General features: G+C 38.5%; 1 protein-coding gene across 1 annotated transcript in view; it reads right to left on the bottom strand.

Moving 5' to 3' along the window:
* LOC124869051 (membrane-associated guanylate kinase, WW and PDZ domain-containing protein 3-like) overlaps positions 1-24,932 on the bottom strand; it is a 41,045-nt gene that overhangs the window by 9,477 nt on the left and 6,636 nt on the right. Inside the window, exons 2-3 of the mRNA XM_047366762.1 lie at positions 7,171-7,460; positions 1,985-2,101 (exon numbers count right to left, since the gene is read on the bottom strand). Coding sequence (XP_047222718.1) covers positions 1,985-2,101; positions 7,171-7,460 — 407 coding nt within the window. The remainder of the gene's footprint in view (positions 1-1,984; positions 2,102-7,170; positions 7,461-24,932) is intronic.

The raw sequence follows: 24,932 nt of genomic DNA on the forward strand, positions 1-24,932 counted from the left end.
TACTTAATTCTGTCGTTCATTTCCATTTTTACGAGCTGCCCTCCCAAATGAGCCTATGTTATTTCTTGCATCAGTGGCAACTTCAATATCGGAGAATATTGTCTCATCAAAAGAGCTTGACGCCTGAATTGCTGTAAAATAGCAAAGCAGCATGAAGCCACATTTACACAGAGAGATAAAGCACCTAACAAAAAAATCTGAAATAAAAAAAGATATAATCCGATGGCCTAAACACTTTGCTTCCTTACTATAAATACTATTTTAAAACCTAGAATTGAACCACATAACAAAACCTACAATGACAAGTCAAGGAAGAAAGCAGGAACATACTTATGGTCCTGAAGGGGGCCACAATGAGCCACTGATGAGAACTCCTCAGCTTTTCGCTCCTGTTAAACACAGCTGCCTCATTCAAGGGAAAAAAACAATACGGGAAAGAAAAGGCTCTATAGTCTGGAATAGTGATGCTGCCAGAGCCGTGTGGGTATCAGGCTCACACGGGTGTGCCGGTGTCAGCATGAGAAAAACAGCATCTTACTGTGTCATCTTCAGAAGATCAGGGGATTACACACCCATGGGGCTGAGCCTACCTTGTTGTCACTCTTTCTAAATTAAAGCGCCCAGAGACGGGAGGAAGTTTGCCAAGTTTGGCAACAATAAACCAAGACGGAAGTTAGTTGGGATTTTAATTTTTTTTAATCAATAATTAAAATCAGAGCACTGTTTTCTTAAATCCTTCTCTGGCTCGACCTTATCTGATTCGCTCATATCCATGCCTTTTTAATTATTAAAAAAAAAAGCTGAGAGCACCACAGTTAATTTGGCAAGCGCCCTCCCAGAGCAGCCACTTGTAGATGCAAAGCGTGGTAATAAGATGAAAAGCAGTTAAAATTGCAATTAAACTTCAGCTTGATGTCCGGAGAGAGATAAAATGAAGCTCTTATACCATCCTGTGAGTTCTGAACTGTTCTTTGTTCTGTCAGTGGGTGAGTTGTGTGGCGCGGCGGCAGACTGTGCCATTTGACCTACTTCCTGGACTAAAGGAGAGATTAACAGCAACGCCACACTCCCACGACAAGGTTAAGACTACACACACACACACACACACACACACACACACACACACACACAAACACACACAGAAAAGTGGTGGTTGGTGTCCTTTGCATCAACTCTTGTACAACAAAATTAAAAACACAAATCAAGGCAGAAAATTACATTAAAAAAATTAGATCGCTAGGCTTGACTCAGAAAAGTCAGCTGTTATATCCTGCAGCCATTTGCACTGACGTCACGATGGAGGGGATTAAGATAGCAACAGATGTACAACTACTAGCTGCCTTTGGCTGCCACTGTAGATGCTTTTATTCATTATAATCAAAATGAAATCGCTTGAGCAGGATAAAAAACAAAACGAAACAAGAAGAACCTGTTCCATACAACTACCCTCAGATTTAGCACCACCTGGACAAACTGCCTGGAGCACTGAGGTGGTGGATTCTAGGTAGCACACAACATAAACAGTGTTGTGGCAATACTGAGTGTCCAAACTGGTTGAATTGTTTGTCTTTTACTTACATTTAGGATATTCTAGTGATATAATTGACCCTTTTATGTGCAATGCTTAATTCACAAAATTGAAACACCTAGTGTGACCATGCTTCAACATGAGGAAGTGAGGAAAACAGTTCGGCATGCTTAAGTACTAATTAACACCAGGATATTCACGTGACAGCAACAGGAGATATGTTGTCACAGAATTAATGAGGCCGGTAATGAACAGAAAAGACACGCTTGGCTAAATTATGAATATGAGCCAGGTTGCAGTAAGTTTAATATTAGCCTTAAACAGAAATGGTCTGACAGATCACTTGAGAGGTGTAAATGTATGTAGAGGAAACCTAAAGGACATAAACCAGCAGTAGGCAAAGACTGAAGACATAAGGAGAAATAATAGCATCAAAAGAGAGAAAGAAAGACTTACAGGGTACGGCTCGGAGGTAGAGGTTCTCTCTGATGACCTGCTGAAGCTGGCTGTCCACTGAGCCAGGTGTGAAACATTTACTCAGATATAACCTGAGATCTTTGCACAATGTGGAGCCTGAGGGGAGGGCAAACAAAACAAAGCATAAAGGGGAGGAACCAGGAGGAAAGAAGCAAAGTGTGCAATTAGGAACCAGTCAGTCAGTCATTTTCTACCACTTATTCCATAGTGGGTCGCGGGGGAGCTGGTGCCTAACTCCAGCAGTCTGTGGGCGAGAGGCGAGGTACACACTGGACAGATCGCCAGTCCATCGCAGGGCAACACACATACAACCAAGCACACACTCATTCATACACCTAAGGGCAATTTAGAGTTACCAATTAACCTAACAGGCATGTCTTTGGACTGTGGGAGGAAGCCGGAGTACCCGGTGAGAACCCACGCATGCACGGGGAGAACATGCAAACTCCATGCAGAAAGAGCCCCAGCTGGGAATCAAACCTAGGACCTTCTTGTTGCAAGGCAACAGTGCTACCAACTGCGCCACCGTGCAGCCCAATTTGAGTATCTGGTTCCCAATTAGGAACCAGATACTCAAATTAGGAATAAGCTGGTATGAGATTCTCGTGGTATTCATAACTACTATTATGGTAATAAAACAAAAATTAAGAGCAAAAAATGACATGATATAATGTTTATGAAATGTATCTTTAACTCTATTTTTTTGTTATCCTGATTTTGATACATAGACTTATTTAAAAATATAGAATAACCACCAAATACATTATGCAATAATTTTTATAGCCTACCTTTTAAGCAGATTATTATACCTTTTTGCTGCTCTTAACTTAATAACACAAGAATAACAAGCTGATGTCTGTTTGTCAGGCTATGTCTTGCAAACTTTCAAAACAGCGTTAAACAAATAAGGGTGATGGATGGCGTTCCTTTACGTTCTACCTCATGATTCGCCATGTTATCATTGGCCAGAAATATTTCCAAACAACAGTTTGTCTGTTTTGTAAACGAGGGAAAGGCATATGAGTCTTTTTTTTTAGCCAGCTGACCAGCAGTGCACAGCAACAAGTGGGGGAGGGGCAGCACTAAACCCTGACACTGACACCTGCTCATCCCTTCATATCACTTTACATATAACCTGACTAGGAACTGTCTTGCATAAAAATAGAGGGTGCAGAGGTTAATGGAGACATATGAATAAGTTTGAGTTGATCAGCAGAACTCAGTTTCCTTTCGGTGATCTCTTAACATCTCGAGTGCTTTCATGACAGGCTGCTTCCTGTTATTGATGGGCTGAGCACATCTTCACTTGTCACCCTCACAGACGACAACTCTGTCAGTGCCACCCCTGCAGGCAGCCGCCTGCCTGTCTACACCCCTGACACCTCCATACAGACACCCCCCTGTCTGTTACACTTGTCCACCTAGTAGCAGACTGATTATAATGCACGGTTCAAAAATATCAAAGAAATTAACTTAATGTTTGATAGTAAGCTGCATGTAAGTATGAATGGTCACATATGGTGGCTGTCTTTAAAGGAAAAAATGAATCTAGTCTGTTGCCTTTAGGGAGAAATGATGGGCTTTTGTTCAACGTGTTATAAAACAGCTGATGTTTTCTAGTCTGTTCAGGCCTGAAAATTTGCTCTTGGATTCAGTGAACAAACAGAGTTCGGATTACGGTGCCATGCAAACATATCCACACACTTTTAAATGTGTTTTAGTGGGATTTTAGGAGATTTAACAAAACAAAGTGGCAAAAAATTGTGAAGGAATAATGATAGAGACTTTTCTAAAGTTTTTACAAATACAAAACTAAAAGTGTTTTGTATATTTGGATTTAATGTCTTTTATTCTGATACCCCTTCAAAATGTGTGATTGCCATAAGAGGTTATTTAATCAGTAAATAAAGTGCACCTGTGTGTAATCTAATCTCAGTTTGAATATAGCTGTTCTGTGAAGAAGTTTGAAATTAGGTTTAAATTATTAACGAATTTCAAAGGCAAATAAAGCATTACCTTAAGAAGCACCCAAGAGTCCAACACTAACGCTAGAGGAGCTGCAGAGATCAGGTGGGAGATTATTAATTGTGCACTCCACAATCTGGCCATTATGGAAGAGTGTCCAGAAGAAAGCCATTTTTGAAAGAAAGTTATATGCAATACTGCTTGCTGTTGACTAAGCTATGTAGGGGACACGGCAACCTTGTGGTAGAAGGTGCTCTGGTCAGATGAGACCAAAACTGATTTCTTAGGCCTTATTGCAAATTGTTATGTGGTGGAAAACTAAGACTACACTTCACTTGAATAGAACATCATAATAAATTTCTGCTTCTGGTGCAGTAAGCACTGGAGGCTAGCTAACCTAGGCAACAATGTGGATAATTAACCAGCTAATATCAGCGTGTTAGAGTTCTAGTGTTTCCCTGTAAACAGCAGAATGGCAAGAAGTGATAATTATTTGCACAAAAAGTACATTTACTTAAAAATGTCAGCTAAATTCAATGGACATCTTTTTCATATTTTGCCCTAGTTTTCCACCAATGTGTACATCTCTGGCCTGCATGTAAAATCTGTTAGAAGCTGCAAAAGGCTTGGAATTGGTGCAGAGATTCACCTTGCACCACAACAATGACCCTAAATATAAAGCCAGAAATACAACAGAATGGTTCAGATCAACGCATGTTTATGTGGTAGAATGGCCTAGTCAAACTTCAGACCTAAATCCAATTGAGAATCTGCGGCAAGACTTGAAAATTTACATTAAGTGATGGTCTCTATCCACTTTCACTGAGCTTAAACTATTTTGCAAAGACAAATGGACAAAAACTTCCGTCACTAGATCTGCAAAGCTGGCAACGACCCCCCCAAATATTTGCAGCTTTAGATGTAGTGCAAAGTGTTCTGCAAAGTATTGACTGAGGCTCGATAAATGCTAATACACACCACACACTTGCCAAATATTGTTTATTAAGTAAATTAGAATTTATGTATCATCACAATACTTTGTGTTGGCCTTTCACAAAAAATCCCAATAAAGTTTGTGTTTAGAATGTGAGAAAATTTGAAAAAGTTAAAGGGGCATAAATATGTTTGCAAAGCACTATGTAGGACAATTTTACAAATTTAGCACAGAAAGGACATTCATCATGTAAATATGAGCATCTAAGACTGTCTGTAATAAAGCCCCTACTCTAATTTCTCAGTTTATCAAGACATCGGTGCTATTTGTGCTTCCTGCGTCTGGGGAACACAGCTTGGTGTCCGGTATTTGAAAGCTGGGGCAGAGGGAGTTGTAGTAGTAGTAGTAGTAGCTCTACAGAGAATGGGAGGAGGAAGTGTGCCACACCGACCCAGAGCAGCAACACATCCATCACTGTCCAGGCTGCATGCAGTCAAGCTGCCCGGGGATGGCCAGGAAGAATTTCACAGCTGATAATGGATCTCTACCAGCAGCAGAGGTACCTGGAGCAAAGGTCCCCATTTATACCCTTGTGGCCAAACCAGCTATCAATCAAACAAGCCAAGGCCACGGGGGGCCACGGTCAGGTGACACTTCAGTGACATATTACCCTGTTCAGAGCCAACAAAGATATCAATGTCTCAAGCCCCCAACTCACAACATCAAGGCCTCTTGTGGCTGACAGAAAACCATATTGCAAACCCTTTTGTCATGTGCCATTAGTGATTGTAGAGACAACCTGCATATCGACCAGTTTACTTGACATGCACAAACAGACTTATTGACAAATCAGCACTAACATGCTACAAGGAGCAGATTTGGGTTGTGAGAGTCTAAAAGGATAACAGAGCTACATGTAAATGGATGACAGCCTCAGTGTGACAGATTATTTTGGTGTGAAATGACACATACAGAGTAGCACCAAGTCAAAACTCTCTGCAACTGAATGAAAGTTTATTGATACCAATATAAAAAAAAAGAACAGTCAATTTCATAATAAATACATGTAAGCAGATATTTAGCATTTCATTCATCAGTCACTGACAGAAGTTCTGATGCTCAAGAAGCTGCAAAATCAAGCTGCACAATCAATGACTTAAGACCTCCTTAGATAGACAGCTTTTTACCAATGGTATCATAGGACAAATTGTTTTTGATTGTAAATTCCAAAGATTGTAACTCAATCTGGATGTGGTGATATGATTGGAATGGATAATGTTGTTATTAAATAAATCATCCCAAAATAATCTGGGCTGAATTGGATAATTTAAAACTTCAGATGATTTGTCCCTGTTAGTAAAATGCCTTTAGATGACATATGTTGCAACTTAGTGCTATTTAAACATTTATAAAAATCTATTTAATTTAATTCCTTTAAATTTGTAGCTTTTTTTAGTTTGGAATTAAATGTCTAAATAAGATAAATGATAAATAAATAAATATTAAATATAAAAACAAGTACAAATTGTATAAATTGTAATATAATAATTAGTAATATTGCAAAACGTCTCCTAAAAATGATTTGAATTTGGTATAAATAGATAAATATAAATATTTATACAAAAAACTATCAGTATATTTGCATAAAGAAAGTATTGCTAAAGATACACTGAATTCAAAATAATGAGAACATGTGTAAAAATTACATTGCATTTTTAATTAATGGACTAAATTTCTATAGCACTTTCTAGTCATATCGACCACTCGATGCGCTTTACACTAGAGCCACATTGACCAACCACACTAACAACCTGCACACTTTCATTTACCGAGACACAGATCGGTAGGCAACTTGGGGTTAAGTGCTGTGCCCAGGGGCACATCGACATGTGATAGGAGGAAGTTAGAATCAAACCGACAACTTTTGGATTGCAGGAAGACTACTCTTCCACAGTCTTTGGGACCAAGTTATTAGGAAACATTTTCAGAGTAGTAAATTGGCATCTTGTAATAATGGAAAAACTTTTCAGATCTGATTAAATGTTTTAAGAAAATAAACTCAAAATACATAAATAATTTAGTTTGTATTGGTGAAAATCTCAAAAAAATATTTTGATTAAAGGCAATGCTCACATGTTTTGTGTGTTGCTGTTTCTGTGCTTAATATTTTTACTTTATTAAAGTAAAATCTAAATTTTATCGATGTGATCGTATTGGCATAAAAATGTCACCTGATATCTATAAGTAATCAAAACTAACGTCATACCTGGTGAAACGGTTTTGATACGGATAGGATGGGGACAGGAGTTGAGGACTCCTCGAACATCTCCTAAAGTCATCCCCAGTACAGGTGTTCCCCCGATTTCTAGGATGATATCTCCCACTGTGAGGCTGCCGCCTGGAGCCGACGTGACAAAAGGAAACTCTCCATAATCTGCTCCACCGCCAATTGCAACCCCAAGCTCTCCTGATGCACCAAGCAAGGGTATGAAGGTGTCCTGCACATTGGACCGCCAGTGCAGCTTCTTCACCGCTGTCTTAGACATGGCAAATGAGCTGGAGAGGAAAAGAAAAACAGGAAGGGAGGATTAGCAGAATGTATCAAGACTATCAATTACATAACAAGCAAGAGAAATAACCTGCGATTTTCAGTAATGTAACCTTTGCTAGTTGTCAGCGATTCAGTGTAGAAAGTTGCACCATTTCACATCAGAAGGTGCAAAAGTCATGAATAATTCCAGCGTCTTATGCCAGGATATTCTAGCAAAGAGGGTGGCGACTTGAAATTCAGGAATAACGTCACATGGAAACTGCGCCTTTGTTTTATGCAAACACATCACGGCCTTGAGAACATGCTCTGCAACCACCAGAATCAGAGACTTTCCCTCATGTTCACATCCTTAGCTGTAGGCTGACATGTTTACATGTAAACAGGCAATATAGGAGCTGGTGCACATTCCATCATATTTACGGTCAACTGGGAGAACCACGTTTACATTTCAGGAATCTACGTACATACATTTCCATAGGCAGGCCAAGACATTTCACTCTCTGACACCATCAATTAGATTAGTGAGGAATTTTGTACAAAATTGTGAAGCATCAAAATAAGTTAATTTGGACAAATTTCAATTACATCGATAATCCCAAGTATGGAAGGTTAAAGTCTCATGTTGAGCAGGCTCTACAAATATCCTACATAGGCACATTAAATGTTTTTGTACTTTAAATTGTACTATTTTTAGTAATTTATTCCATGATGAGTATATTAAGCCATGGAAATAATAAACATTTAATATAATGTATGTTTTGAACATAAGCAAATTCTTTCACGCATAGTTTTACATGATTTTTGTAATACATCAAATTCAGCAACAAAACAAAAACCACAGGAGCCACTTTTCTGTGAAATGGCTCAGGTCGTGGAAAATTAGACTCCATTTTGTAAAACATGTCAAGAGATTTCTGCAGTTCAATCAAGAGGGGACATTTAAACATAGAGTCAGACTTCAGAATATAACATGAAGGCTCAATGTTTTACAGCAAAGATGTTCTGATTTATCCATTTGAGCTTAGAACCTCAGGCTGTCACTAAACATGCTGGATTTGGAAATTTTTCCTACCTTTAAGAGAGATAAGGTTAAAATCAGCGCAATGAGACTGAGGCAAACACAGCAGCCAAATGTTTCTCCATAATCAAGACAGTAAGGAAAACTCCTGTGTTGGCAGTAATTAAGAACATCTTGAGGATTTTTGAGAGAGAAGGTAATTGCAGTGATACATGAAGAGACACATTCAACAAGATGATACTGCTATGCTGCCGGGACCTCTATACATTCATTCATAAGCTTTATTTATAGAGGTAAATTTTATTGAAAGACAATGTCTCATTTTCAAGTGAGACCTGTTTAAATTATCATACAGCACTCATACAGTACGAGTACGCTTTATCTGGGACCGGGTCGCGGGGGCAGCAGACTTAGTAGAGACACCCAGATTTCCCTCTCCACAGACACCTCCCCCAGCTCCTGCGGGGGGCGCCCAAGGCGTTTCCAGGCCAGCCGAGAGTCACAGTCCCTCCAGCTTGTCCTGGGCCACCCCCTGGGCCTCCTCCTGGTGGGGCGTGCCTGGAACACCTCCCGGGGGAGCCGTCCAGAAGGCATCCAGTACAGATGCCCAAGTCAACTGACCCCCCTCCCCTCAGTGTTGAACAAGACCCCGAGATACTTTAACTCCTCTACCAGGGCAGGAGTTCCCCTCCAACCTGAAGAGGACAAGCACTCTTTTCCGGTCGAGAACAATGGCCTCGGACTTGGAGGAGCTGATCTTCATCCCAGCCACTTCACACTCAGGTATGAACCGCCCTAGTGCATGCTCTAGGTTTTGGCTAGAGGGGGCCAGCAGAACCACGTCATCTGCAAAAATAAGAGACGAAATCCACCGCTCAAACCAAACCAACTCTGGCCCTTGGCTGCACCTAAAAATCCTGTACATGACAGTTATGAACAGGACCGGTGCCAAAGGGAAACCCTGTCAGAGTCCAACATGCACCGGGAACAGGTCCGACTTGCAGCCGACAATGCAAAACAAACCTCTGCTTAGCTTGTACAGAGACCGGATGGACCCTAATAAAGGGCCCCCTGGCAAGCACCTTGTAGAGGGTGTAGAGCTCTACCAGTGTTCCAAGGCTGGGGCGAAAATCACACTGCTTCTTGAATACCCTTCATTCATTCATTCATTCATTCATTCATTCATTCATTCATAAGCTTTATTTATACAGGTATTGAAAGACAATGTCTCATTTTCAAGTGAGAACTGTTTAAGTTATCATACAGTAACACTACTCATAAAATATTTTTATACTGTATACATTTTCTAGTCCTGCTTATGTTCATCCTTTTGGAAATAAATGTAATTATTTACATATGCTCATACAGTCAAGTAAGACACTGCTGTGTTTTTGTTTTTGACTGACTTCATGGAAACATATCTGATTCTGTAATCTAGGTGGAAGTACTCGCAGCACTGGTAGCTGAAACATACATGAAAACAATGAACAGTGGCTCTGCCACTGCCATGTCTTGAAAGATGACCAGAAAAATCTTCTGAAAACCTCAAAATCTAATTTGTGTGCTACTAAACAATCTGGTAGTTTTATTTAATAGGTTCCCAACATTACATCATTTCACATATAGTAGCAGTGAGTGCAGCTGAGGGATGCTCAAAATGCAATTTAGCTATTTTATATAATTATCTTTGTATAAACTTGCCACATTTTTTAAGTGTTTGAACTGTTCTCAATTCTATCTGTTTTCATGGTTTTATGTGTACAAAAATGCTGTGGGACCTCACTTTTGAGGGGAAAAGTTACAAGGTAAAGTGGCTCTGGGTTGAAAGTCTGCTGAAATGTGGTTCCTCAAGAGCAGCTGCGAGCTTGAGAGGCTGTAGACGAGGCTGACATGGTGAAGATCTGTTTGAGGCGGCCGTGATGTGACAGCTCTGATGCAAAACAACAGATGATGTTTCTCTGATGTGATCAGAGGAGGCCTGTCACCTTAACACACAGGACGAGAGGAACGAAAGATGGTCGCTGATCAAAGAGGCAAACATGGCATTTCAAAGAAAAAGCAGTAAAGGTTCATAAAGGAATGCTGTGAAATGTAGAAAAAATCAGAAACATTAATTCCACTTTAATACTTAGCTGCCTTTACAAACTTAAAAGCCAAGAGAGACACATTGCATATATAGTAAATTATCATTATCTAGGGGCTATGTCCCAAAATGGCAGCGCAAAAGTTAAAAATAGTAGTGATCTATCTTTTTTTCACAGCTTTCCTTTTTCAGTTGTGTTAAGGCTTGTAGATCACAGCACTTATATTAATTTACATGTCTAAAATAAAATAAATACTTAAAAAACCATGAAAGAAGGAAATTCAGCTGCATGGAAGACAATGGCTATACAAGTTAAAGTAGTGAGCAAAGTAAAAAAAAACTCAATTGTGAGTTCAAAATTAGAAGATTCATATGCAGATTTGTCCGAAAAAGGGGAAAATCAACTGTTATGAAGAGCAGAAGATTGGAAACCAGATAAACTGACACCCTTCCAAGAGATTTAAAAGTGGACTGTGGTGGGTCTAGTTCCACCACAGTGGGAAATGAAGCCTTGCTGTTCTTAAAAAAAATATTCTGTTAGCATTTAAGTAGATGTTTTAAACTCTCCCCCATTTCTGGCCAGCCTTGATGTTCGGTGGGAAGTACCACCACTCCCATTTCTCCCAACTGTGTCACTCGAATTATCTACTTTCTATTAACGAGCCATCTAGTGGATGAAGAAAGCTGAAAGTCTTAGTTTTCTTAACATACTCAGCCCAGGATTTAACTGCAGTGTAGTATGTAGCCTTAAAAATGTTTTAAGGACACTGTCTGTCAGGCCACTCAAACTCAATGTCAGTCTAGAATTAATTTTCTCACAACATTTTAGCCCTAAAATAGTGATATTGTGATGCTTCTTGGGTGTTTTGGTTTTGATTTGTGTTTTAAGCCCAGCACAGCACTACCGCAGCCCTCTCTTTGAGTACCCTGGTAGTGTGGGCCAAATAAGTTGATGTGGGGAGTGTGAGGAGAAAAGGATGTATCTGATCTTTTCCATTTGAGTGACCTATCAACAGGCTGAACTGACAGATATCCTCCTTTCTTACTGCTCTGCTAAACGCATAAGGTCCCAGGTGATTTACCGGCAAATAAGGAAAGGAATTATTTAAAATAATTTAAAAAATAGACATATATGAATTGTCGTGCTAAGAGTATAGGGAGGGAAAAGAGAAAAAAGGGAGGCATAAAGGTCAAAGAGAGATGGAGAGGCACCGCACAGCCTGAGGTTGGCATACAACTCATTTTATTGACCTTGCAAAAGAGCAGCTCAGTAATGAAGCGCTAAAACTAGAGACACGGTTTAGGTTCTGCTACATCAGGAATGCCTTCAGAAAAAGTTAAAATTAAAAAAAACATGCAGTACTGTCTCATATCGTAATTCCTTTATTGTTAAGGCATAGTGGAATAAAACACTATTAAACCTAAATTTTGTTTTATTTTAGCATAAAATTATTCTTAGCACATCCTCCGTGCCACACCGTGCCCCCATTCTTCCTCCGTCTACCCCACTGTGAAGCCTTCTGCAGCAACATTATCCTCCTGCTTCCCCAAAGCCAGTCTGCCATCTGCCCTAAACCTGAACAGAGTAACCCTGCAGGTAAACTGTTTGCCTGGAGAGGAAAATATAACCACAAGCAAATTAAATCATGCTTTAATTTTACATGCAATGTCAGACATGTTCTGAAAAACCCATGAACATCAGTCTTACAACATAACAACATAATTCTCTTCGTGCTCCATTCAAAGATTTCTCAGAACTGGTCAGCAGTACAGATTAAAATGCTAAATATAAATCATATGATAGGTTTTGTGTATTATCCTCTCCTGCCACTGAGCATATTTTTGCAGATGTAATATGCATACATGCAGAGCGTTTCGCCTGAGATTTATCTGTCATCTTGACCTCCTGCGTCTGATGGGGGTTTAATGAGCCACAGCCTGTCAGGTCCACAGACACCAGGACTCGTCCTCACGACGTTGGTGGAAGTTGGTGAATGCCACAAACATGCTCATGTCACCCACGTTCCTTTTAATTTGTGACAATAAATTGTCATCACAAATACTGTGCTTTGTGTAACTGAGACTGCTGGTTTATGAATGAGCTCCAAACAACCTTAGCTTGTCTATTACTGTAAAAAGGAAATGCGTGACATTTAAAAGATGACAGGCTAAAATTATGACCTATTCACTGACTCGTGCTCCTTTAAATTAAGAAATAAGGATCTATAGCTGTGCTTGGAGTCCTGTGATTGGCTCTAAATGAGCTATAGCTCAACTTAAAGTGACAACAGGTTGAGAATGAATTGGTGTAATGCTGACTATGATGACAATGATTTATTTCATTAAAGAGGATATTTGCAGGTTGATGTTTTAGTTTAAATCCAAGCTCACATCCTTTCATTTTTAATAAATCTTTTACTTTACTTTTTTTTACTCTTCATTAATTTATACTTTATTTGGAGAACAAGAAAAGAAGATTTCTGTATCAATTAACTACTAAAGGTATGAGTCTTACCACTTAGGGATAGGCCGGCTATTAGTTCAAAAGTATATCAAGGTTTTAAAAATGAGAGAAGATGGATGGATAAGGTGAGAGGAGGCATGAGAAAATAGGGATGAGGAATGAGAAGAATAGATGAAAAGGATGTGGGCAAAGAGTTATCACAAGATGAAATGAATAAGGGAACTGGTATGTAAGAGATGAGGTATGAGAGTAACAATCGACGCTAGGGATTGTTACTAGGGACTCTAGGGAACTAAAGGAGAAAATAGGGATAAGAAGGATGGAGAACAGGAGGGATGAAGTAATAAAGACAAGAGCGCTGACATTGAATAAAGGGTTAATGGATGAGAACAGAGGGGGATGGTGGACTAGAAGGAAGTGGGGTGAGGGATAGGGGAATAAGAATGAGAAGGATGCTGGATGAAACTGAATAAGAGATAAAAAGCGATCAGGTAATGTTGACAAGAGAAATAAGGGATGAAAGGGATGATGGATGAGAGGAATGAGGTAGTAGGAATGAGACGGACGATAGATGAGATTGAATGAGGGTTGAAAGGGATGGTGAATTATAGGGATGATGGATGTGACTGAATGGAGGATAAGATGGACGAAGAGTCATATAGTTAAAAACATCTACTTTTTTGTTCTATAAGCAATAACAAATGCACTTTTTGTTCTGAGAGTTAGGTTACAGCCTTCAGAGATCTAGTGAGAAAAACATTGCACCTGTCTACCACATGTTAAAAAGATGCATTTTCACATTCACATTGAGAAATATCACAATCTACTCAGTTCCTTTAACTGAGCAGATTCACATCTACATTAACACTTTCTGTTTCTATCTGTTGCACCAGCTGGGATATGTTAAATTAAACTACACATGTTACCACTTTTCAAATCAGATTTTATTGATTGTTTAATGTTTTAAAACCAGTGTAGTAGGTCAATTAAATTGTAAAGCCATAGACTATACTACTTTGCACCATCTGTACCTTGCTTTTAAAGCAGCAACACTTAATGCATCAGAAGCAAGCAATTTGGCATTCAATTTGCTGGTATTTGGACATAAAAAATGATCTTTGTTTTTGCATATGTACCAAAGGCTGCAAACAAACATGGACTTGGCTCTCCAAAATCTGCTTCAACATAGGAGTTGTTAAGAGAATCCTGAGAGAAATTAAGTGTTTGAAGACAAATCTCCTCTAATCAAACATTAATCTTACATAAATTTTATGAATATATGAAATGCACGCTAAAAAATGCAGACAAACTGAAATCTTTTTTCCCTGTATTTCATACAACCAGATTACACAACCTGACACTACTGACTGTAGATGCCTGTCACAGAGGTGCTTTGTTCGCAGGGACCAAATGCGAGCGATAGGAAGAGCCCACTGGGCTGATAATTGTCGCTGAGTGGTTGCTCAGGTGTGTCACAGATATCAGAAGGTTTTTCAGAGACAAGGAGCTGCAGGTGAGACTGAATGAGGAGAGGTTGTATCTTTTTTCTGAAGCAGCAAAGTTAATGCTGCCTCATCTTTAAGCCTATAAATTAATGAGTTGAAAGAATCCTTAGGAACCTTAATGGCTCTAAGCATTTTTGTAAGGTAATCTACTTTTAAAAAATAATTTCGGTACACCACCTTCCAAGTTTATTGGATTTCTCTGGCAAAGAAGTGTAAAAAGCCTTAAAATAATTTAATCCTTAAAAATCTATATTTAAACTGAGTACATTTATTCAGGGAAGGAAAGGTCCAACTTAGAAACAGTTGCTTTGTGTTTAGGAGGATCTACACACATATGCATTCAAATGATGCAGATGTGTGTAGATCTTCCTAAATCAGGAAAGTGCAATAAGAAAATATTTACAATCAGCAATACTGAAAATGTTTAAAACAATTGGAACGGTGACTGGAAAGGATGGACAACAAATATGTTTATCTTTCCACCGCACAGGAGTGTGAAAGAAACTCTCCGTGTAGCATTATTACTAACGTTACAATAACTTTATCTAAAATCAAACCAATGACAACTCTTCATTATGTGTAATATGTATTTTTTAAGAATTTCTGACCACTGAAATTGCTTTTATACAACTCACTTAGACTCAAAATAGAAATGTCCCAGAACTGCCAGATAACTCTTCCTGGCTGAACAACAACCACCAAAAGCGTCCAAATTAAATTTTCAAAATTGAGACAAGATGACTTTATTGTCATAGTGTGGTTTGAGGGCGGACCAAAGTGCAGGCAAGAGCTGGGCGGCAGCATGTTGTAAAAGGTTTTAGCTTTATTTCCAGAGGTTTTCAAAAGAAACCAAACAAGGCACTGCAGATACAAACAAAGTCCTGATCCAAAAACTTACAAGAGGTTCTGCAGGCACATGGAAAAAACTCAGCACAAATACGTGGGTTGAGAACGGGGTATGACAAACACAAGGAACCAGCAACAAACAATGACACAAAACCAACTAATATACTGAGTGATAACAAAGGGCAGGTAATCAGAGAAAACAGAAAACAGGTGTGACGAGGCAGGAGGAACAGGTGAAACAAATACAAAGACTGAGGATGGGCAAAGTAACTAATAAACAATAAACAGAAACACAGACCAAGCAAACCTATAGACAAAGATAATTCATCAAATGGGGAATAAGAAAACTAGAATAATCATGACTAAAGTAAACAGAGAAACTAGAGGGAACATAGGAACAACAATAACAACCTAAGAACAAACAAAGAACCCATAAAGAAAACCTGAATACAAAAGTAAATAAACCTAACCACACTGACTGAATTAACTGGAAAGGAAACAGAAAATAAACTAGTTAACAAGAAGAGTGCAAAGGAACAAATAATAAAACACAATTAAACGCAAAGATACTATAGAGAAATAAAAGTAGAGAATCCAGGGAAGATCAAGAACTATAATAATTACAATAATAATAATAATAATAAACCATACAAAGTAATAAGAAAACAACCATAAAAGAACTTAAGAAGTAAACACTAGGAGGCAGAAGAGGGAGAAAAAAAAAAACATGATACAAAAACCAAAATGGAAACATCTAAACAAAATAAATCACAAGAAACCATAAAACAAAGTCCAAAATGTCACTCCGTGACATTTATTGATCCAAATAGAAAAACACCACTAACAGCACTAAAGGTGACAAAATGACAAAAAGCAAAGATCTTAAAATTCTGCGAAGAGTTTTAAATGTATGATCACACAATAAAAATTTATAATAAATAAATAACTAAATAAAATAAAAGTTAACTTAAGTTTATATTTAATTTGAGCAGTTGGTATAAAAACCCACTGATAGATTCTTTATAGTTATTCAAAATTAACATAAAGCCAAACTATGTGCAATAATTGTTCAGAAGACCTTAAGATAAAATTTGTTTATTCATGAATAACTCAGTTATACACAGTCAGCTAGAAGCCAAACCAAAAAGGCACATCTTGAATTAAAACAGTGGGTACTAAAGTATCTGACTGCTGCAGGCACAGAAGACCCTCTCATTTGTTTACTTGTGAACCAGGGCACCAACACTCCAACCCTTTTTCTTCTCTTGGACCAAAAAAAAAACAAAAAACAAATAATATGCTGATCTACAAATGCCAAACCCAAGGCTTCAAAACACGTCTTCCAAAACCAGTTACTGAAATCACATTTTTATCTGAACTTCTTATAAACGTCTGTTATTTACAGGTTGCCTTTTAAATCAGAACCGAAAGAGGTCTGACACCTGTGTAAAACCCAGGTCTGCTTTAACTGTCCAGTGCCACTGGCTGGTACAGACACAGACCACCACTGCATGTCAGTATAGCTGAAAAAGTACAAATCTGAGAAGATGATTCAGTGGGTATAAATTAGAATATGGCCCAAAGCTCAGAATGAGTCATCTTCATTTTTAATTGCATTCCAAAAAAATGACAAAGTCTATTAGGACTAATATCTATAAAGAGACCATTTTTTTCTTCGTTGGACCAAATACTGGTGTAGAGGTAAATACACGATGATGAATAAATATTTCAGCATGGATATTTTTAATGCCAAGGAGTCAACAAAGCAACATTACTGTCTTTATCAAGCCAAACTATAAGCGTGACTAAAAATAACAAACTGTATATGAATCACATGAATTACAGTCATAAGTTAGGGGAGCACAATATAGGATTTCAAGATTTCCAACCCTATAAAAAGAATGCTGCATTGAGATTTGTGTCCTTTAGGTCAGAAAAGAGCTGACAAGCACGTGTCGTGTTACCTGGTTTCTTCACCATCGGCAACATGCTCAAGATCTTTACAGATCCTAACCATGGCCCTCCACTGTAATGGCAAACCAAAGTGAAACACACACACATTTTACTCGGAGGGCTACTCTTCTTCTTTATTTTGCTCCCTTTATTCTGATACCCATAAATAAAATCAAGTCCAACCAACTGCCTTCGGAAGGCTCTTAATCAGTTAACAGAGTCCACCTGTAACTAATTTTATCTCAGTAAAAATCCAGCTGTCTTGTGAAGGGATCAGAGGTTTGTTAGAGACGATAGTGAACACCCTATAATGCAGCCAAAAGAGGAAGCAAAACATCAGACTGGTCATGGACACAGCTGTGGAGAACTTTATCCAGGGTTCATTTCCAAAATAGTATCCCTAAGATTTTACAGAGAACTGTTCAACTGCAAATCTTCAATAACACTGCTGTTCACCTAAACTGTAGACATTCCTTCCCAGGCTGGACAAGTAGAGCATTAATTAGAGAACCAGCCATGAGATAACTATAGTAACTCTGGAGGAGCTTCAGAGATTCACAGCTCAGGTGGAGAAATCCCTTGACAGGAAATCTAGTCTCCAGTCTTCATAGAAGAGTGGCATGAAGAAAGTCATAGTTGCAGAAAAGCCATAGGAAATCCCATTCACAGTTTGTCAGAGGCCAAGGACACAGCAAATATGTGGAAAAAAAGGTGCTCTAGTAAGAGGAGACCAGAGCGTATGTGCAAAATATTAAGTTTGGTGTTAAACATCCCCTGAAACATGGCGGTGGCAGCATCATCCTGTGGCTTTCCTCCAGAAAGCTGTAATTGCAGCTAATTGTGGGTCTACAAAGACTCAGGAGGGCTGAATACAAATTTTTGCCAAACTTTCCTTATGTTTTTATTTACAAAAAAGTTTAACTCTAACCCTAACTATTTTGTTAATCTATCACATAAAATCCCAGTGGAATACACTGAGGTTGTAATTTGACAAAATGTTATAAAGGTTTAAGGGGTGTGAATACCTTTGAACCATACTGTATGCAGTTATAATCTCTGCAGTGATTATTCTAAAACAGTTGGGGCCCCTTCAATACCAGCAGCTCATGAGAGAAATATCTTTATTACACAAAAAATAAACAAGCAGTTATTTCAGGCAGTATCTGGGGGGGATTGCTGATTTATTAAAAAGTTACAGAAATTAACTTTCCCATTAAGCTTAATATATCAATGTCATCTTGAAGCATGAAAGCTGAAACAAGACGGAAGAGGTTTTGACACTGGGCCATATGATTTCCCTTAAAGACATATTCAAGCAGTAAAAAAGGTATAAGCAATACACATTTATTAAGATAAATGAATAATGGAATTGCTTTGTTTAAATTAGTTCCAGCAGGGCTGTAAAAACAACTGTTTCCTCTGAAATATTTATTTCAAGATAAAGTCTAAAGTGCACACTCTTTTATTAGAAATACATGGAAATCAACCCACTTTCTAATTACATTTTTGCTCCCAATTATTTAAGAAGAAGAAATAGCTATTGAGATGTACAATTACTGTCTCAGACTGTTATAAATCCAGAGGACTCACAAATCCACCGCCTGCCAGGAAGTAGCATGCTTAGCTGGGCTTGAGCCAAGGCAATAAAAATGAAAGGCTGTTTTTATTTAATTACTCTTACAGGGAAGATGGGTGACTAGAAAACAAACTTCTGATTCTGTTCAATAGTTGTCTTTTAAGACTGTTTTCCTTGTGACTTGTGTGGTTTTCAATGCACAGACATCTTTTTATCCTTTTCCCTATTATCAATAAAATGTGTCTGGCTGGAAGAAGAAAGCTACGACTGTCAGCTCTCGTGACTCTCCACATGTTCCTGATGTCTATCTAGATGCCGAGCCTCATCCTCATCAAAGCCAACTCTCAGCTTGTAGATCACTCCCTGACATAATCGGCTTTGACCGCAGCTGAGTTTTAACAACTTTGGCAAAGGTGAGAAAACCTTTAACACAATCAGATTTTGCTGTGAAAGTTGCTCCAATAAAACCTTGTTTTACTCAGTCTGTTTGTGTAATTCTTCTTGTTTATGTAAAAAAATATGTTTCTGGGTAGGGTAAGGCAAGTTAGTTTATCAATTCATGAATAAACGCACTTTAGAGGAAAATAAATAAGGTAATAAAATTACATCAGAAGCAATAGAGGTTAAAAGTAACACTTAAACAACACAAAAATTTAAAACAATTAAATAGCAACGACATGATAAAAAAAGAAACAAATCAAGTAACCTTTGACTTTCATGGGAAAGTTACAGTAAACAGCAATGTTTCGGTCCTGAATCAAAGAAGTCAACAGTTTTCTCCGGCCTCCACTTGTTTAGTTCTGGTCGTGGTAACACTGAGTAAACTGGTTGCTGTTTACCTGAGGGCTGTTGGTGGTTCATAAGGCCATTTAGGCCAAAAAACATTCAGTGTACGCCAAAGACATTAAAATCTATATTTTTACAAGCAGAAAGCCAGTGCAGGCATTTGAAGACTGGTGTAATATTATCAATTTTCCTGTTGTTGGTCAGGACTCTGGCAGGAGCATTTTTTTGATTAAGCCTCAGCTGCCTGATTGATCTATTTACAGTGACCATTGAAGACACCAATACAATAATCTAACATGCTGAAAACAAAAGAATTCAAAGGGTTTTTCTGTGTCCTTTCTTGATAGGCAACCCTTCTCTCTGGCAATGCTTGTGGTCGTAGGCAGTGGATGTTGAATGTAGGTCTTAGTCCATAATCATTGATACTGGTTGAGTGCTGACCTTCACCCATGCATTCTTGTTTGAGACCAAAAGCAAAGGCTGTCTCCTTTGCATTAGGTTTGAGGAAGTTCTGACCCATCTTCTCAGTGATATTAAGGAACCCCCACATGTGATCCTTCCTCGCTCGGATTTATAATTGCCAAATGACAAAAAACAGTCCCAATTTGCCAAATAAACTTTTAACCAATCTAAAACACTGTTAGAAAACCCATGCACCTTAATGTCACCTGTTTTAAACAAAGCACTGAGATCCAGTAAAACCAAGAAAGAAGTCTTAGAAGCAAAATGGTTAAGACAAATGTCTCTTAAAACATTTACTATTGCCACCTCAGTATGATAACAAGTGGATTATAATCTGTGGATCATGAATGTTGGAGCTGTGACCTTTCTCTGTTGTTGATACAGTGCTGTGATAAAGTTTATGTCCCCTTACAGTGTTTACGTTTCTGTCAGAAATTTTCAGATCATTAAATAAATTGTTGTATCAGCCTGATACAAGATGCATTTCTCAAAAAGTAATTTTATTTATTAAGGGACTAAGGTATCCAAACGCATATGGCGCTATGTAAAAAAACATAATTGCCCCCTAATCCTACTAACTGGTTGTACCACCCTTGGCAGAAACAGCTGCCATAATGGACTTACAAAAACTGGCAATGAGACTTTTACATAGCTGGGGAGGAATTTTGGCCTACTCTTCCTAGCAGAAATTATTAGAATTGTTTATAATGAATTGCCTTTTTTCAAAGTTATGTCATAAAATTACAGCTAGATTCGAGTCGAGACTTTGACTAGATCACTTCAAAGCTTTTAATTTGGTCAGTTTTGAGCCAGTCAGAGGTGGACTTGCGTATGCATTTCAGATTATTCTTCTGCTGCTTAGCCCAAGTGTGCCTGAGCTTAATCTCACAAACAGACGATCGAAGATTCTCCAGGAGGATTCTCAGCTAGAGAGCAGAATTCATGGTGCCATGAATTACAGTTAGTTGTCCAGGTCCTGAAGCAGCAAAGCCACCACAAACCATCCCGCTACCACCACCGTGTTTGACTGTCAGTATGATCTCTCTCTAAAATGCTGTGTTAGTTTTATGACAAGTGTAAAAGGATGTACCTCAAGTGACGTCTGCAGTTTTTTAGATGTTGTTTAGGGTTCTTTTGTAACCTCACTGTGGTTTGCTGGAGTCATAAATCCTTTGAAATTGCTCTGTGCCCAGACTTATAAATGTCAATGACTTTGTTTCTTTTTGGTTCTTGAAATTGTTTAGATCTGGGCATGATCATTTCGTGTTGTCACACAGTTTCAACAGGTTCTGGCAGTAATCAGACTGGGGTTTAGCAACTGACAATGAACCTAAAAGTTAATTTAACAAGGGGGGCATTTACATTTTCACACTGGGCAAGGTTGCTTTGCATAGCTTGTTTCTCTTAATTCAAATGAAATCATCATAGGAAAACTGTTTGTTTGATGACCTGAAACATTCAAAGATAATCAACCAAAGATATACACACAAGAAATCTGTAAGGAAAAAATACGTTTTCAGGACACTGTGTATTATTTATCTTCTAAATGAAGTCTTCAGTAATAAACCAAAATCAATTGGCTCAGCTAGAGTGCTCTTTAATTTTCTGTAAGCCTTTTTGTATTTTATGCTTGTGCTCTGAAGGCTCAATGCAGTGAAAAGCTGTCTTTCCTAAATGTGAATTGTGGTGGATATTGATGGACTGACTGTGTGGTTTGTCAGTTAAAGTGTGACCAGAATTTCGAAGGCTTCATTTGTCCCTCAGCGAATACTGGCAGTGAATAAACAATTGAAAAGGACTGGTATTCTTTTAGGTATGAATATATACCATAAATAATTTTTATACAGTTACAAAAAGAAATTGATTTACTTCTGGATTAACTGGCTAATCATGGTGACTTTAAATCAAACACTCAAGTGTTATAGGATGTTGAATATATTAATAGAAACAAATCTGTGCTTACATTACCGCTCACCAGCAGGGACCACACCACAACAGTGTGGATTCAAAGATTTATGGAAGAGAATGTTGGGAGATTTGATGCTGCAGTCTTTAGAGATGGAGGCTCAGAGTGGGGGCTCCCCGGATGCTACTAATCACACAGAAGAATGATTAGTGGCTAATGGATGAATAGCGGTATGAAAGAATGAGGAAGATGAGAGGGATTGGGGGGGATGGTTGGAATGAGAAGGATAAAGTGATACTGGTTTGAGGGACGGAAATAAATGAGGAATGGAATGGTTGCAGGAACAAGGAAGAGGGGGATGAGGGTGGAGATAGGGATGAGAGATTATAAGGGTAGAATGAGAGGAGGTATGAGTGATGAATGAGGTATTTGAAAAAGAAAAAGAGCAAAGATTAATGAAGGATCAATGGGATAAGAAAATAGAGGGGTGAGATTTATTGAGGAACAGAAGGATGAGGGAATAGAGATGAGGCTGATCATCGATGAGGGGTTGGGAATGAGAATGATGTTAGTAATTGGGGAAAGGGTGGATTTGTTAAATAATGGATACAAGGTATAAGAGAAACTGGTAAAGAAGAGGGATTTAATTAATTGAGAGATAAGAGGAATGAGGTAATAGAGATAAGAGGGATAATGGAAAGGGTTGAGATTGAAGAAGGGATGAAGGAGGGTATGGGGACAAGGAAAGATGAGAGTGATGACGGATGACAGAGCTGAATAAGGATAAGAGGAATAACAGTGAATAGGGATGAGAGAGATGAGGTAATCGGGATAAGAGTGACATTACTAAATGAGATGTAAGAGGAAATAAGGGAGTAATCACTGGGAGGGATAAAGTAATAGTTATAATACGGATGAGATTGTATGAAGAATGAGGAATAAAGGTTAAATGATAGATGGGAGAGATTGAGTTATATTGACAAAAGGAATGAAAGAACAGTAATAAGAGTAATACAGGGTGATGAATGAAAGGAGTGAGGAAGCAGAGATGAGAGGGAGGTGACAAAATGATGGATGAGTGGGATGATTAATGAGGAAGATAATCAATGGGACTGAATGAGAGATGAGAAGGATGATGGAATAGGGACAAGAGGGATAATAGATAAGATTGAATAATGAATGAGAGGGTTGATGGACTGAGGTTAAGAGGAATGAGAATAAGTGAGAGATGGGAGGAATAAGCGGTATGAGAGGGATAAATTTAATGAGGAATGAAATGGTTGCAGGAATAAGGAAGAGGGGGATGAGGATAGAGATAGGGATGAGAGATTATAAGAGGGATTAAGCATGAAGCGATGAAGAGTTAAGAGTGAGGCAGGTTGGTGTTTGAGTGAACATGAAGAACAGTGCTGAACAAGTGAGTCAGGTATAGACTGTTGTGTTGTTAGAGGTGTGATTAAAGTGAGACCCTGCTCCCAATCCAAGGTTAAACACAATTGCATCATTTGCAGTTTGCATTTTTGTTAGTTGCACAATATACATTTTTAACAGATACCTGACATAAGCAAGCATTTAATTGCAAAGACTGACCAAATATGCTCTTCATAAACTACTAGGCAACTTGCTAAACAAGATAGACACAATGTACCAATTTAACCATTTACATGCACTGAATTGAGCTGAACTGAACTGAATTAAATTGCTTTGAAATTATTTGGTGACAGTCTCAGAAATTGTCAAGTTTTTAAATATTGTTGAGCTTTCAAACAAAACTGAAATTGACTGAAATATGCTGGACTTCTCTTTACAGATGCATTATCTTTAATATCACATTAATAACACATTTTATAATATATATATGATGATAAAAACACAGTAGCGCAGTTGGAAGCCCTCTTGCCTTGCAGCATGCCTGGCCGGGTTCGTTCGACTCCCGCCCAGGGGTCTTTCTGCATGAAGTTTGCATGTTCTCCCCTTGCATGTGTGGGTTCTCTCTGGGTACTCTGGCTTCCTTCCACAGTCCAGGAGAAGCAGGTATAAATAAATAGATGGATCTTTTCTCAGTTGTAATTTTGAAAGTATTTTACAATGTTTAATAAATAGCTGAAATATGAAGATACATTATTTGATGCATTAAATCTCTCAGATTGAAGGTTTAATTGGCAGGGAAGACATTCTAGGAAAAATAATAATATGGGAAAAATATTGTTGGGACCACAGCCATGGATTGCAACATGAAAACTCCTGTACAGACTTTTCTGGAACTTTCAAAATAAATTGCATTTAACCGACTTCCAGCACAACTTCAGAAGAGGAAGGGGGTTAACAGCGGATTTCCCATGAGGCAACTGCCCGTATAAAACTCCCACTTCTCCCACAAGTCTTTCTCTTCTACGTGGGTCACACAGGGACCTGGACAGGGAGACCCAGCGTGCTAATGTCTCTTTGCTGGCAAACAGACATTAACTCTTCAAACTGGATCCAAGGGTGTCATACGATCATCGATCATATGCACTGAGTTAAATATGCACTGAGTTAAATATGCACTGAGTTAAGTATGGATGAAATACTGTTTGTGTATCCGGTATTCATTCATATAAAAGGGAAATTAAGGTATAAGCATTGCTTGACTTTCTCTCTGAGGCCTGCAGAAGCAAATGGTGTTCCAGAGAATTCCCTGCAGAGACGCGGTCTTTATAAAGCCGAGTGGAGCGGTTTTCCCAGTCTGGAAAGAGGACAACAGAGACCGCATCGCTGTGGTAACGTGCAGCTTGGTCGAAGCTAACCTTCGTTCAAAGTGGATGTTTTGTCAAACTTCGTCGTCGCCCGGACAACTCCTCAGCATGGTTCATACAAGGTTAGGGTTTGGGCAGAGTAA

Source organism: Girardinichthys multiradiatus, chromosome 1 (assembly GCF_021462225.1).
Source record: "Girardinichthys multiradiatus isolate DD_20200921_A chromosome 1, DD_fGirMul_XY1, whole genome shotgun sequence".
NCBI classification, from domain to species: Eukaryota; Metazoa; Chordata; class Actinopteri; order Cyprinodontiformes; family Goodeidae; genus Girardinichthys; species Girardinichthys multiradiatus.